This window comes from Acomys minous (assembly GCF_964271855.1).
Source record: "Acomys minous genome assembly, chromosome: 6".
NCBI classification, from domain to species: domain Eukaryota; kingdom Metazoa; phylum Chordata; class Mammalia; order Rodentia; family Muridae; genus Acomys; species Acomys minous.
In genome coordinates, this window is record NC_140487.1 from 94,357,112 (window position 1) to 94,373,031 (window position 15,920).

Genomic DNA, 15,920 nt, shown 5'->3' on the forward strand with positions numbered 1-15,920 from the left:
ACCATCTATAATGAGATCTGGTGCCTCTTCTGATCTGCAGGCAAGTACTGCATACATAATAAATAAAACCTTTAAAATTTTTAAAAGAAGATAAAAAAAACCATAAAGAAGGCTGGGAATGCAGCTCAGTGGCAGAGCCCTTTCCTATGTTCAAACCTCAATAGGTTTGAACACACACACACACACACACACACACACACACACACACACACACAAGTACTTTAGTGAAATAGAATATAAAGTATTAACTTATATAACTTTGAAACCTGAATGTAATTAACCTTTCAAAAACTACCACTTATATCAAGGAAGAATATCTATAGTTATCTGAAAAGGTTAAATTCCCTCATCCTTTTCAATATGTCAAATGAGGTCATACCTTCATTAACAGGAAGCATACGTCACAGGCAGGAGAGATGGCTCAGCAGTTAAGAGCACTTGCTGCTCTTTCGGAGGACCAGGGTTTGGTTTCCAGTACCCACATAGCAACTCACTAGTGCTGGTAAATCTAAGGAGAGGAGACCTGACACCCTCTTCTGACCTCTACAGGCACCAGTATGCAGGTGGTGCACATACATACATTCAAGCAAAAACATTCATAAACATAAAATATCTACACATTTTTAAAATTGTTTAAAAACACCATATACTACACTTGAAGGGAAAACAGAAAGCCAAACATCACAGATTTGGGGCCAGGTTTTGTATTTGTTTTTGCATCTATCTATCTATTTATTTAATTCAAGACAGGGTTTCTCTGTGTAGCCTTGGCTGTCCTGGACTCTCTTTGTAGACCAGGCTGGCCTTGTGCTCATAGAGATCCACCTGCCTCTGCTGGGATTACAGGCCTGCACCACCATGCCTGGCTTCCTCATCCAAATTTATTGACCTCTTGCCTTATTGTTTTGCTAAAGTTTGCTGATACACAGTAGGCACATCAGGCATCTCGCACATTGGAAGCCTAGTCAACAGTTGGCCTGCAAAGAAATTCCTGGGTGTTTTGTTTTTTAAACTACTGAATCTGCCAGGAGCGTTGGCGCACGCCTTGAATTCCCAGCACTCTGGAGGCAGAGGCAGGTGGATCTCTGTGAGTTCAAGGCCAGCCTGGCCAACATTGTGAGTTCTAGGACATCCAGGGCTACATAGAAAAACAGCCTTGGAAACCCAAAACAAGCAAGCAAAACCCAAATCCCAAGGAGGACCCGACATTGGCAAGACCTCCGGACAGGGGATATCGAATGGCAGCTCCCAAACGGAAGAGACTGGAGGAGACACTCAACGAGCACTGGCGATTTATGAATGAACGTAAGGGCAGCGATACAGAGACCCCATACCATAGCTTGTGGACAGCACGGTCTCCATGACGCCCCGCACTGCCAAGAGCCAGGGGTGTCTCTGCCCTCCGCCATCTATCACTCGGCGCTCGTCCCTCCTACCTGGGGGTCCGCCCAGCGCGTCACATCGAACAGCTCGGCCTCCGCGCGCCTGCGCCATCGGCCTGTCAGGCAGAGGCGGCGGCGTGGGGAGCGCTGGGAGCGGCCGCGGCGTGCTGGGAGCTGAGGTAAAGCCGGGGCTTGTGCGGTGCCTGGCGGTGCACGGGCTGGCTGAGCGGGGTGAGCGGCGCGCGGGTGCTGGAGAGCCCGGGTCCTGGGAGGAAGGCCAGCTCGCCGACTAGGGCTCGAGTGGGCAGACGGGGTTCCGAGCCCTTGCTGGACCCGGCCGTGGGACCATGTGTCCCCAACTGGGAGACTGGAGACGCCAAGCCAGCCAAACACCTTGTGCAACAGATGGAAAAAACGGAGTTTCGGGGAGGGACGGTTCTGCTCGAAGTCACACCAAGTGAGCACCGGACCCCCCTTGGTTCCGTGCTGACATTTTTTTCCCCTATCTTTTTTATTCATCCCACGTTTATTTGGACTCAAGGCAGGGACTACAAGGATTACAGTAAGGCCCCTGCCTTTAGGCAGCGCTCAGAGGTTTGTTTGGCAGACCAATTCCGATGCAGTGATCGGTCTTTAAAAAAAAAAAAATTTAGGACTTTGCTGTGCGGAAAGCATGAGTGATCCGCCTCCTGTAAAACTTGGGGGCTGGTGAGACGCATCGTCTTGATATGGGGGGGGGGTCACGACGGCGATATTGAGAGTTTGGAGTCAGCCTGGCATTATGATTGGTTAGGCTTATAATTACTCCTGTTTCTTAGTCGCATTTTAAAAATATTATTATTAAACCCAGAGGTTGAGAAGTGGAGCTATCATAGGTTCTAGCCCTCTGGGTTCCAAAGGCCTTTTTGTTTCGTACACAGTTATCTTAACTCTAACGTGGGGCTGGCTGTTGGGAGGGTCACAGATATGCTCATTGCACAGACAGCCCCCAGCTTCAAGGGCGAGGCATTTCATCATCTTAATAGGCGTTTTAAATGCATGCCAGCAGTGAAGCTGTAAAGGCTGACAACCTCTGTATGTAGCATGGTTGAAGCAACTAGTGAAAAACATCAGTAGAGGGGGAAGACTTAGTCGTGGCTTCATCCTGTGCAAGGTGCTGATTACTAGGCCCCAGGAGAAAACCATCCTAGGAAGCAGAAGCAGTAGGCCCGCAGTTCCAGCCAACTAAGGTGGGAAGCCAGGAGGAGGCTCGCTTGAGCTCAGGAGATAAAGGCACCAGCCTCCTAAGCATCAGTACGATGGCCTCTAGAGGAATCCGGACCCACCAGGTTGCCTGTGCTGATCCACTTGAGGTCACATCTAGAAAAGGCCATCACACTCTGGTGGTGGCAGCATAGTCCACTTTAAAAAAAAAAAAAGACCTGTAGGGGATGGAGAGATGGCTTAGTGGTTAAAAGCGCTGGCTGCTCTTCCAGAGGACCCAGGTTCAATTCCCAGCAACCACATGGTGACTCACAACCATCTATAACTCCAGTTCCGGGGAGGATCTGGATATTCCGTACATGCAGGTAAAACATACACATAAATAAAAATAAAATAATATTTTTTAAAAAGAGAATATATAGACCCAGAGTTATAGAACAGTGTGGTTCAGTTGATACAATGGGTGTCCCATGTTCTAGCATCTGTCCAATGACATGAAGCATGTATAAAGTGCCTGTGATAGGACGGGCATTACTTTGTATGTGGAATTTGTCATCTGTATGTAGAATTACTTTTTTATTCCTGTGCAGGGGATCTAGCCTAAGGCCGCATACGTACCAGACAAGCAGGCCCTGGTTTAATCCCGACAGTTTGGTGAAATTAAAACCATAAATACCTCTATTCTAAAAAGCCAAACAAATCAAGCCCAAGGCGCGGACACTGACCTGCGCTGGGGCATACAGCTAACACCCGGCAGTGCTAGAATCCAGCCAGCCCTGCTTTAGCGTCTGTGAACATTGCCACCTTCTAAGAAGCGGGGGAACTGGGAGCTCTCTTAAGCCCTCAGCCATATGCCGTGTGAGAGGGAGAACTGGAACTCAGGCCTTCGACTCTGAAGGGTCTGGTTTCTTTTTTCATAATAATAGCAGATGTGATGGGAATTCTGCCATGCCAAAGTTAAGTTCCAATCTGAGGCAATGATTTTGAGATTGAAATGACTACTTTTTTGGGTTTGGTTTGGTTTGGTTTATTATTTTTGTTTTTTCGAGACAGGGTTTCTCTGTGTAGCCTTGACTGTCCTGGACTCACTTTGTAGTCCAGGCTGGCCTCGAACTCACAGCGATCCGCCTGCCTCTGCCTCACGAGTGCTGGGATTACAGGCGTGCGCCACTGCGCACACAGGAGCCTTTACTTTGTGGCCTGGGCATACTGAGTATTCAATTCTGAGGCTTAGCTGTTCATATGTATAGACTATGACTGGATATTATTCTGATGAATGTAAAACATTTGCTAATTTGTTTTTTTTTTTTCCTGAACACTGAGTTTTATACTTGGGATAAACAGCATAATTAATTTGTAAGTAAAAAAAAAAAATCTTCAGAGGGCTGGAGAGATGGCTCAGTGGTTAAGAGCACTGTCTGCTCTTCCAGAGGTCCTGAGTTCAATTCCCAGCAACCACAAGGTGTCTGTATCCATCTGTAATGAGATCTCGTGTCCTCTTCTAGTGTACAGGCCTATATGTAGGCAGAACGCTGTGTATGTTATAAATAAATAAATCTTTTTTTTAAAAAAACTTCAGATGTAATCAGTTGGGATTCATGATCTTTCAAGGTTAAATAGTTTATTTTCTTAGTTTGTTTGTTTGAGAAGATTTCTCTGTGTAGCCCTAGCTGCCCTGAACTCCATTTGCAGACCAGGCTGGCCTTGAACTCACAGAGATCCACCTGCCTCTGCCTCCCAAGTGCTGGGACTAAAGGGGTGCTGCTGCAATCCAGCTTTATTCTATACCTCGACTTTGGAGAAAGGAGTTAACAGTTTGGGTTGTTTCTGCAAGTTTAGGTTGCATTGTCAGCTTTCATTTGTGTTTAAGGAGTCATCTTTGTAACTGAGCTTATGAGAAGAGAGAGCATATGGCTGAGGCATTGGGAGAATCTCACATCTGGTTCGTACTTTTCGGATGCCTGTGCGTTTTCAGGAATAAGAGTTCTTATGTTAGAAATCCACTTGGTAACTCTTAACTCCTGCGGAATCAGAGCCAGGTTTACTTTCCTATAAAGCAGTGGTTCTCAACCCTCCTAATGCTGCAACCCTTTAATACACTTTCTCACGTTGTGGTGACCCCCAAACTATAAAATTGTTTTGTTGCTACTTCATAACTATAATTTTGCTACTGTTATGAGTTATAGTGTAAATTTTTGGAGACAGAGGGTTGCCAAGGGGTCTTGACCCACAGGTTGAGAACCACTGCTATAAAACCAGTTTTCTTGGAAGACTTGGTATTCTCTTTACTCTGGTTTACTGTATCTCAGATACATCCCTTTCATTGCACCATGGCAGTATATTGTAATTTGCTGAATTTGTTGTCTTCTCTTTTTTGAGGGGGTATAATTTTTTATTTGGGGGGAACTATAATTACATTGTTTTCTCAGTTATTTTTTTCCTCTCCAACTCTACTCTTGTACCCTGTCTTTCAGATTCATGGCCTCTTTTTCTTTTAATTGTTGAGGTGTGTGTGTGTGTGTGTTTTCCACCTGCTCAGTCAGTATAATGTTACTTGGATGAGTGTGTTTTCCGGGCTGATCATCTGGTATTGGAAAACCAATCGGTGTGCACTATTTTCTCTTGTTCTCAGCATTGCTTAGTTGCCTGTAGTGTTTTAGTTTGGGTTGAGGCCCTGTGAGCTTTCCTTCTCAGACGTTGGCATGTCTGCTGGTGTCATCCTTGTCCAGGTCTTGTTTAGGCAGCCATCTTGGTCGCACTTCATGTGTGTAGCTTCTCTGGCATATCTAGGAGACAGATCCCATAGCAAACTTCCTGTCCCTCTGTCTTTCTGCCCCTTCTTCCTTAATAATCCCTGAGCCTTAGCTGCAGGATTTCCTTACAGGTATTAGTTGGGACTGGGCTCTACAACTCTGGGTCTGGATCAGTTGTAGTTTTCTCTCATGGTCTGAGTCTTTGCAAAGGGAGGCTTCCTTGATGAGGGGTGAGAACAATTCTCTAGCTAGACCCTCAAGAAGCTTGTGGTTTTGAGACAGGGACTCACTATATGTTTTAGTTTTCCTGGAATTCACTATTGACCAGGCTGGCCTTGAAGTCATGCAGAAGTCATGCAGATCTGCCTGCCTCTGCCTCCCAAACACTAGGAGTAAAGGCTTGCGCCACCACCACTGGCCCTTGAACTTGTCTTTTTTCTTTTTAAGATTTATTTATTTATTATGTATACAGTCTTCTGCCTGCATGTACACCTGTAGGCCAGAAGAGGGCATCAGATCACATTACAGATGGTTGTGAGCCACCATGTGGTTGCTGTGATTGAACTCAGGACCTTTGGAAGAGCAGGCGGCGCTCTTAACCTCTGAGCCATTTCTCCAGCCCCGAACTTGTCTTTACTTAACCATAAACAATTCAAGGGCCAGGGCCAGATGTTTTAAATTTATATTACTCTACTTTTACTAAATTGGGAGCTAAAAGTCATATTGGTTAGAGACGATGTTTAGGCTGGAGAGGTGGCTCAGAGGTTAAGAGCACTGACTGCTTTTCCAGAGGTCCTGAGTTCAATTCCCAGCAACCACATGGTGGCTCCCAGCCATCTGTAATGAGATCTGGGGCCCTCTTCTGGTGTGCAGGAACACAGAGAGAGAGAGAGAGCGTGCACTGTATACATAATAATAAATAAGTCTTTAAAAAAAAAAAGAAAGAAAAGATGATGTTTAATCTTCAGTGAAGGAGTGTTTCTTGCCCTGGTAACTAAAACAGGAAGTGACCCATAGGGCGTAAGTGGGAACTACTCACGTAAATAAAAACAACCCACTGCCGTGTGTCATTTGATGTATGTTACCCTCTCTCCCCCTGTGTTTGCAGGTTTATAAAGATGGAGTTTCAAGCTGTAGTTATGGCCGTTGGTGGGGGATCTCGGATGACAGACTTGACTTCCAGCATTCCCAAGCCTCTGCTTCCGGTTGGAAACAAACCTTTAATTTGGTACCCACTGAACCTGCTTGAGCGCGTTGGATTTGAAGGTGAGCTGCGGCAATGACAGATGCACTCGTAAAACTTTTAGTGAGTTTGATCCCAATAATTTGTCAGCGTCAGGAGAGTGAGAGAGGGTAGGTAATTTAAAGTTTGCTAAAGACTGGACTCCTGAGTTAGGGATCCAGGAGAACCCTTTTGCTATGTGGGGGAAAATGAGAGCATAGGCCTAAACATTGCTGTTAAAGAAGGGGTTCTCCGGCCGGGCGTGGTGGCGCATGCCTTTAATCCCAGCACTTGGGAGGCAGAGGCAGGTAGATCCCTGTGAGTTTGAGACCAGCCTGGTCTACAAAGCTAGTCCAGGACAACTAAGGCTACATAGACAGACCCTGTCTCGAAAAACGAAAAAAGAAAAAAGGAAAAGAAAAAAAAAGAGGTTCTCCATAGTGATCCAAGATGGGTCCTATAAGGATATTGGAAAAATGAGATTGGGAATCTAAAGATTTATTTACTTATTTTATATAGATGAGTGGCACATCTGCAGGCCAGAAGAGGGCACCAGATCTCATTATAGATGATTGTGAGCCACCATGTAGTTGTTGGGAATTGAACTCAGGACCTCTGGAGGAGCAGCAGTGCTCTTAATCTCTGAGCCATCTCTCCAGCCCCTGCAAGAAGGCTTATTAGTTGGGGAAGTTAGACAGATCTATAAATATTTTTGTACACTAGTCTGGGTCACATTGGTTTTAAGAGATTTTTATTTTTTAGCTTTTGAGACAGGATTTCCCTGTGTAGCCTTGACTGTCCTACACTCACTTTATACACCATGATGGCCTCGAACTCACAGTGATCCACCTGCCTCTGCCTCCTGAGTGCTGGGATTAAAGGAATGCACCACCATGCCCAGCCTTGATTTTTATTTTTTTAAATTTATTTATTCATTATGTATTCAATGTTCAGCCTGCATGTGTGCCTGCAGACCAGAAGAGGGCATCAGATCTCATTACAGATGGTTGTGAGCCACCGTGTGGTTGTTGAAAACTGAACTCAGGACCTCTGGAAAAGTAGCTAGTATTCCTAACCTCTAAGCCATCTCTCTAGCCCAAGAGATTTGTTTTACTGATTTTCTTGGGGCTGGAGAGATGGCTCAGTGTATAAGAGCACTTGCTGGTTTTCCAGAGGAACTAGAGTTCAGTTCCCAGTACCCACATGGTAGCTCAGACCTCACAGCTCACAATAAATGGTCTAACTCCAGCTGGAGAGACTCTGGTTCTCTGTTCTGGCCTCTGGGGGCACTGCATACAGATGCACACAGATGCGCACATAAAACATACAAAGACAAATTCTTTTTGTTTTATTATTTTAGGTTTATTTATTTTATTTTATGAGTGTGAACATTTTCCCTGCGTGTATGTAAGTGCACCAAGTGCATGCCTGGTGCCCACAGAGGTCAGAAAGTGGTGTCAGATACCTTGGAATTGGAGCTATGGACAGTTGTGAGCTGCCATGTGGGCGCTGGGAATCGAACCCCAGCCTTCTGCAAGAGCAGCAAGTGCTCTTAACCACTAAGCCATCTCTCCAGCCCTTCAATCCTTAAATACACTGTTAATCCTTTAATACATTGTTACACAGCTTATGCTTGCCGGTGCCAGTGTAAATTTGTAACCCTACCTACTCAGGAGGCTGAGGCAGGAGGATCACAGATTCAGTGACAGTCTGGAAAACCAAAAGAGTTCTTGTCTCTAGAAAACTAGAATAAAATATCTTCTTTCCTTTAGTCACTATGAATTTGTCATCTGGAACTTTCTGCTCCTTGGGATTGTATAATTCTAGCCCATACTCAGCAATAACAATTTGTTGAACATGTAATACCTATTATGCATGCAATTCTTTCTTACAGAGGCTCTCTCAGAATTAGGTGCTTCCTAAATGTAGAGTTTTTTATTAATTAATTAATTAGTTACTTTTTTGAAAAAAAAATTGTGCATATGAGTGTTTTGCCTGCATGTATGCAAGTGCAATGTGTTCGTGCCTGTTGCTCGCAGAGACCAGAAGAAGGATGTATTTTTGTATGTGTGAGTGGCTTCCCTGAATATATGTATGTGCACCACACGCATACCTGTGCCAGAGGAGGTCTAAAGACGGGGTTGGGTCCCCTGGAATTGCCCTTATGGATGGTTGTGAGTCACTATGCGAGTGCTGAGAACCAAAGTGCTTTTTTCCCTCTAGACAAGGTCTCTCTGTGTAGCCCTGGTTGCCCTGGAACTCACTCCATCTCTCCAGCCTCTAATTAATTATTACTATCTTCCCACCTCAGTTTCCCAAACAGCTGGCTTTACAGGCCAAGCTACCACCACCTGGTAAAAAGTCTGGGCATGGTTTTTTTGTTTATTTTGTTCTTTTGAGACAAAGTCTGTCTACATAGCCCTGGCGGGCCTAGAACTCACCTGGGCTGGCCTTGAACTAGGTTTGTTTTTCATTTTTAGAATATGTGTATTGGTGTTTGCTTACATGTGTGTGTGTGCACAGTACCTGCAGAAGCCAGAAGAGAGTGTTGGGTGCCCTGAAACTGTAGTTACGGGTGGCTGTTGGTCCTTATCTGACTGCGGGGAAACAAACCCAATTCCTCTGTAAGATCAGCCAGTGCTCCCAATGGCAGAGCCGTCTCTCTGTCCCCTGAAGCTCTTACTTTCAGAGGGAGATTTATAGCAAGGTGAGGGCCGGTGAGGCGGCTTAGTAGGCAAAAGCCACCAGGCAACCTTAGCCCAATCTCTGAACCCAAGTAAAGGTGCATGGAAAGAGTGCCCCAGAGTAGGCCTGATCCCCCCCCACACGTACAGACGTGCACACACGAGCATGCACGGTCATACACACACTTTTTAAATGTAATGATAAGGGGTGGCAGAAAGGTTTGGAAGGAGTTGGTAAATATGATCAAAATATATGCATGTGTTAAATCTCAAAAATTAATAAAATAATTACTTTAAAATATCGAAAAGAGGGCTGGAGAGATGGCTCAGTGGGTAAGAGCACCGCCTGCTCTTCCAAAGGTCCTAAGTTCAATCCCCAGCAACCATATGGTGGCTCACAGCCATCTATAATGTAATGTGATGTGATGCCCTCTTCTGGCCTGAAGGTGTACATGCAGGCAGAACACTGTATACATAATAAATAAATAAATCTTAAAAAACAAAAAAAATAAAATAAAATATCTAAAACAGTGTTCTCTTCAGCAGCACGTATACTAAAATGGGAACAGTAGAGAGAAGCTTAGCATGGCCCTACACAAGGATGACAAGCAAACCTGTCAAGCATCCAGCGGTTTCCCTCCTGCCTACCTTCCAGCACCCCTGGATGAGTGGGCTCTGTTACTCTGTTATTCTGTGGATGGGTTGTTACTGTGTTTCTGTGAAGCACAGATGTTGGATGTGGGAGGTGAGGGGCATTCCAGCTGCTGCAGGGCGCTCCCTCTGTACCTGTCCTCTCCAGCTTCCCTGTAACTCACAGTAGATTTTGGTCTCCTTGTTCTGTGCAGAAAAGGAAAGAGGAGGAAAAAATGAGCCTCAAGAGATGGGACCGATAGAACTCAAGAACAGTTGGCTGGGTTTTTCTGAGTCATTTTCTTTCTTCCCCTTGAAGGGGAAACAGCTTTTTTCACGGGTACATTTAAAGTGCCTCAACTATGGGGTAGTGCCAGTTGGGGACACATGCCACTTCATCACAGAATGCTCAGGGAATCTGACCTCCTTACCTCGAAAGATGAAATTTACTGTTGGCATGGCCAGGTTTTTCATTTAAAAAAATAAAACACACCGAAAAGGCTCAGCAATATTAGTAGTTAATACTTTTGGTTCTAAGTTTGTGAGACAGGTTCTCACTTAGTGCAGGCTGGCCTTGACCTTGCTGTGTAGGGGAGGATGGCCTTGTCCCTGATCCTCCTGTCTCTGCCTCTGCATCGCTGGGTTGCAGGCATGTGCTACCACCTCTGGCTGAAAGGTCAAAACTGCCTCAGTGGATGAATGTCCGCATCTGTCTGCTATCTCTTTCATCCTATAGAAGTCATCGTGGTTACAACCAAAGATGTCCAAAAGGCTCTGTGCGCAGAATTCAAGATGAAAATGAAAGCAGACATTGTGTGCATCCCTGACGAGGCTGACATGGGGACTGCAGATTCCCTACGTCACATACATCCAAAGCTTAAGGTAAAAACCATTTCTTGACTTACTGTTTTTGAAAATAAATAATAATGTCTTGTCTGACAATGCTTTATATTTTACAAAAAAAAAAACTTTTGTTTGTTTTTAGAGAAGATCTCACTGTGTAGTGTGGCTGGCCTAGAATTTGCAGTGTAGACCAGGCCAAAAGCTCTCACAGATCCACCTGCCTCTGCCTCCTGGGTACTAGGATTAAAAGCGTGCGCTACCACCGTGCCTGGCCTTAGTTTTTTGTTTGTTTGTTTGGTTGGTTTTTGGTTTTTTGAGACAAGGTTTCTCTGTGTATCCCTAGCTTTCTTAGAACTCACTCTGTAGAACTGGCTGGCCTCGAACTCACGAAGATCTGCCTGCCTCTACCTTCCTGAGTACTAAGATTAAGGGCGTGCACCACACTGCCTGGCAAATTTAATATATTTTTATATCGCATTCACTGTTGCCCATTTACTCTTTTTTTTGGGGGGGGGGTTCAAGACAAGGTCTCTCTGTGTTAGTCTTGGCTGTCCTGAACTCACTTTGTAGACCAGGCTGGCCTCGAACTCACAGCGATCCACCTGCCTCTGCCTCCCAAGTGCTGGGATTAAAGCATGCGCCACCACGCCCGGCTCCCATTTACTCTTTAACTGCTCTTTGGTTTGATTACTAGTAAAGATTTAGAAATTAAGTCAACATAATCTACTTTCTAAGTAGTAATACATTCATTTTTGAGTCACAGCCTCACTTTGTAGCCCTGCCTGGACTGGAATTCTCTGTAGCCCAGGCTTGGCTTGAATTTGTGGTGATCCTTCTGTCTCAGCCTCCCAAATGCTGGGATTGAACACAGCACCTGGCTTAAAATTAAATCTTTGGCTAGGTGGTGGTGGCTCATGCCTTTAGTGCAGAGGCATCTTAGTAGCAGAGGTGGACCTCTGAGTTTGAGGCCAGCCTGGTTTACAAGACAGTTAGGGCTGTTACACAGAGAAACCCTCTCTTGAAAATCAAAAAAAAAGAAGAAAGAAAAAAGAAAGAAAGAAACAACAACAAAACAGCACAATTACTTTTAAAAATTAATTCATGGGGCGGGCAGCAGTTACTGGCATGTGCCACTGCATCTGGCTTTTTTTTTTTTCCTAAGATTTATTTATGTATTATGTATACAGTGCTCTGCCTGCATGAACACCTGCAGGCCAGAAGAGGGCATCAGATCACACTATAGATGGTTGTGAGCCACCAGGTGGTTACTGGGAATTGAATTCTGGAAGAGCATTCAGTGCTCTTAACCTCTGAGCCATCTCTCCAGCCCTGCGTCTGGCTTTTTATGTGGGTTCCAGGGATCAAACCCCGATCAGGCTTTTGAGGCTTGTCTCCTCAGTGCTGTTTTACTTTAATTTTGAGATGTCTTGTTATGGCCAGACTTTCTTCAAAGTTGCTGTTCCGCTGACTCAGCACCCCAAGGGCTGGAGCCTGCACCCAGATTCCTCACTTTCAGAGTGCTTAGTTTTCTGTGTTTACTATAGATTTGCCCACCGTCTTCCCAAAAGGAGCACTGTCTGAACTGTGTTAAACGTAGGTTACTCTGTCACATTTTGCTTTTTCCTACGTGATTATCCTCTTGGGAAGCATCCGTTTCCTCCTGGCTGCAACCTGGGCATGCGCAGAACTCCCTCGGCTTCACCGGCTTTCCGACAATTTCCTCCTCTTTCCTGTGTTACCAGTTAACTAACAATACATACCCATCCTCCCAAGATGATAGCCTAATTAAGGTTTGATTCTTTTTCTTTTTCCTTTTCTCTTCTTTCTTTTAAGACAGAATTTTAGCCTGTTGAGACAGAATCTTGCCATTAGCCCAGGCTAGCCTCCAACTCTCAACTTAACCTTAGCCTTCTGAGTGCAGTACCATGCCTGACACCGTCCCTGAGTTTTGATATACACTTGTACCCATTGCTTCTACTTCCCAAAGTGTAAATTTCATTAAAATAATAACAACAACAACAACAACAACTGCAGTCTCTGAGTAGGGCGCATGTAGAATCCTTGCCCTGCAAGTGTGCAGCTCTTGTTTCTTGATAATTTTCTCTTCAGTGAAGAGAAGTCTGGTCTTTCATTCCAGCGAGCTGTGTGGCTGAGGGTGACCTTGAATTCCTGATCCTTCTGCCTCTACCACCCAAGTGATGGCATCCCAGGTGTATGTCCCCATACCCAGCTGGGACTTGAGTACTGTAGGGAAAGTACCCTGTGTCAAAGGGCATTGAGTGAGAAGCCTCATTCACCATAGTCTGTGCTCAGCACAAAAATCTGAGTGACTCCGTGGACAGTGAGCAGAGCTGCATTTGAGCCTTTTGCCTTTCTGAGGTCATTGGTCATTGGTGCTGTTCTTGCCCCTTAGAGACCAAATTTGGTTATTGCTTAGGTCATTGTTCTGAGAGTGGACTAGTGAGGTCTATTTAAGAGGCTACACAGACCAGATCCATCCTGGAATAGCTGCTTATAAGCACTTACCTTAGAGTGCCGCTCTCGTTGCTTCCCGTAATTTAAAAGCGGCAGAGTTGGTAATTCTCTAGTCTACACAGGAATTTTTCTTAGCCAAAGGCAAACCTCATTTACCCTCTGCCTCAGTTTCACAGCTCAGAGCAGGGATAATGGTGCCGGCACACTAGCTGTGAGAGGGCTGGCTATTTAAGTCCTTTGATGTAGAAGGAGGGCTATTGTATGTTTTATGAAACAGCAAACATGCTACAACAAAGAGCAGATTATGATGAAATCCCCTGGAGACAGCTTATTAGAAAAACTGAATAGATATATTCTATTTTTAGATGTGCAAAAAGCTACACATAAGCTATTTTCAGTTGAGTGTTTGAAGTCCTTATCAAATTACAAATCTCTGTCAATCTTTCCTGGACCCTTTCATTTTGCCCAAGGTTTTGTTTTGTCAGATTTCTATCTGCTTAGAAAAGGCAAGTATAATTTGGTCAAGGGAAGATCTGGGAGCATGGTCCTGGCTTGCCCAAAGACTTTTAAAGTGGCAGCTTTGCTTCTTATGACTGCCTTGGTGGGCTGCAGTGTGTCCCCAGTGATCACTTCTTTGATACTGCTCTCAGCATCGAGAAAATTCCAGGTGTTATGACAGAAACAGACGGGGGTGGAGGGGGCGGTTCAAGGCCTTTTTATTGTTGTTGTCTTTCTTTTTCTCCTCCTCGCTTTGAGGGTGCTCAACAGAGCTTTTCCCCTTGCTTGTAGAAATCCCATAGATCTTCAGACTTGAAATGGACCCATCTCATCATCTCTCCCGTTGCTGGCGGACAGAAACGTGGCCCGTGGGGTGGGCCTGCTGCGGCCCTGTGCTTCACTTGATTACCCAGAAACCCTTTTTTTTTAAACCCAGAAAGTTTTATAAAGCTTTGTTCTTCAGCTGGTTCCTTTGAGTGTCTGGCTTCCCTATAGGGAGCCTTTCTGTGGAACAAAGGGCTGTAGGGTAGCGGGGAATGATGGAAGCTAGGAATTTTGCTAGAAAGCATAGGCTGTCTTCGCAGACCTCATTGGTGGCTTACACACATTCTATTTGACTTACATCTGAAAGCTCTTGTGAAGATGACCTGTCCTACTCTGAATCACGAGATGAAATTACAGCGTGACTGTAGAAAGGTCCAGTATTGTTTGGGTAAAGTTAGTAAGCATTCTGTGCCTGTGCCCAAGGTGACAGTTCTCTGAAGGAGCCTTTACCTGCGCAGACTCATAACTTCCGCTCATCTCCTACAATTCCTACAACTGAGTTTAGTGTCCTTTTTTCCTGTACAGGAGATGAAAAATTGTCACCATGGGGCCGGGGAGGTGGCTCACCCAGTGCCATTGCTGCTGAGCAGGTGGGCAAGTGTCAGAGCCCAGGTCTGGATCCTAGCACCCCTGTAAGAGCCTGGCCCAGCAGAGCAGCTGCAACCCCAGCTGGAGGGGCAGACAGGTGGATCCCTGGGACCCTGTCTAAATCAGTGAGGCCCAGGTTCAGTAAGAGATTGTGTGTCAAAAATAAAGTGGAGAATGACTGAGGAAGACACCTGGCATTGACCCCTGCTGGCCTCTCCCTGTAGTCACACCTACACACACCCATCCGCATGCATATACCACACAGAGTGAGGAGAGTAGCATATTGTCCCTGTCTATCGGACTGTGTTTTTGAGACAGAGTCTCTCTATGTGGCCCTGGCATCCTAGATCTCACTGTATAGACCAAGCTAATCCCAAACACACAGAGATCCACCTGCCTCTGCCTCCCAAATGCTGAGATTAAAGGTGTGCACCACCACATCCCACTTCCATGTGTTTGGACTAGAGCTGTCTCGGTCTGGTATAAAGAACATGTTAGATGAGTAAATGTCAGGTAGAGAAATTCTGTCTTGAAAATATGTGTGTGTGCGTGTGTGTGTGTAAAATATTTGTTTGTTTTTTGAGACAGAGTTTCTCTGTGTAGCTGTGGTTGTCCTGAAACTCGGGCTGTGGATGAGGCTGGCCCTGAAGTCAGAGATCTGCCTGCCTCTCTGCCTTGCTACCATGTCCATATATTTTATATAAAAGCAAAAGAAATAGTACAGCTGCTCTAAAAGAACAAGTTGAACTAATAGTAGCAGGTAAACTGTATGGAATTGATTCCTAAGAATACATGAATACTCAGGCTGTTGCTAAGGTATTGAGAGACAAGTCTTTAATCATCTAACTTGAGTAGTAATATTCTTTTTAACCATTTTAACTGGCTATCGATCTTTGTGCCTAATGGTCTCATGATTTATTTGAGCCTCACCATATATCCCATGCATGGATTTTTATTTATTTATTTATTTATTTATTTATTTATTTATTTATTTTGAGACTGGGTATTCCTGTGTTGTCCTGACTGTCCTGGAACTCACAGAAATCCACCTGCCTCTGCCTCCTGGGTGACGGGATTAAAGGTGTGCCACCGTTCCAGTGACATATACCCTCTTATCCCCTCCCATTATATATTTTTAATTATTAATTAATTTTAAAAATATTTATTTATTATTTATACAGTATTCTGCCCACATGTGTGCCTGCATGCCAGAAGAGGGCACCAGGTCTCATTATAGATGGCTGTGAGCCACCATGTGGTTGCTGGGAATTGAACTCAGGATCTTTGGAAGAACAGACAGTGCTTTCCCCCCACCCCC

The 15,920-nt window shown here is 45.0% G+C and overlaps 1 protein-coding gene across 4 annotated transcripts in view; it reads left to right on the top strand.

The window, feature by feature from the left end:
- Nucleotides 1-1,461: 1,461 nt before the first annotated feature.
- EIF2B3 (eukaryotic translation initiation factor 2B subunit gamma) overlaps nt 1,462-15,920 on the top strand; it is a 68,180-nt gene continuing 53,721 nt past the window's right edge. The window contains exons 1-3 of one of the 4 annotated variants that reach the window (XM_084786596.1): nt 1,462-1,561; nt 6,447-6,604; nt 10,611-10,756. In XM_084786596.1, coding sequence (XP_084642722.1) covers nt 6,457-6,604; nt 10,611-10,756 — 294 coding nt within the window. In that variant the 5' untranslated portion in view covers nt 1,462-1,561; nt 6,447-6,456. Of the gene's footprint in view, nt 1,562-1,592; nt 1,614-1,656; nt 1,840-6,446; nt 6,605-10,610; nt 10,757-15,920 lie in introns of those variants that run through there. The other 3 variants (XM_084786597.1, XM_084786595.1, XM_084786598.1) reach the window with 3 other exon arrangements.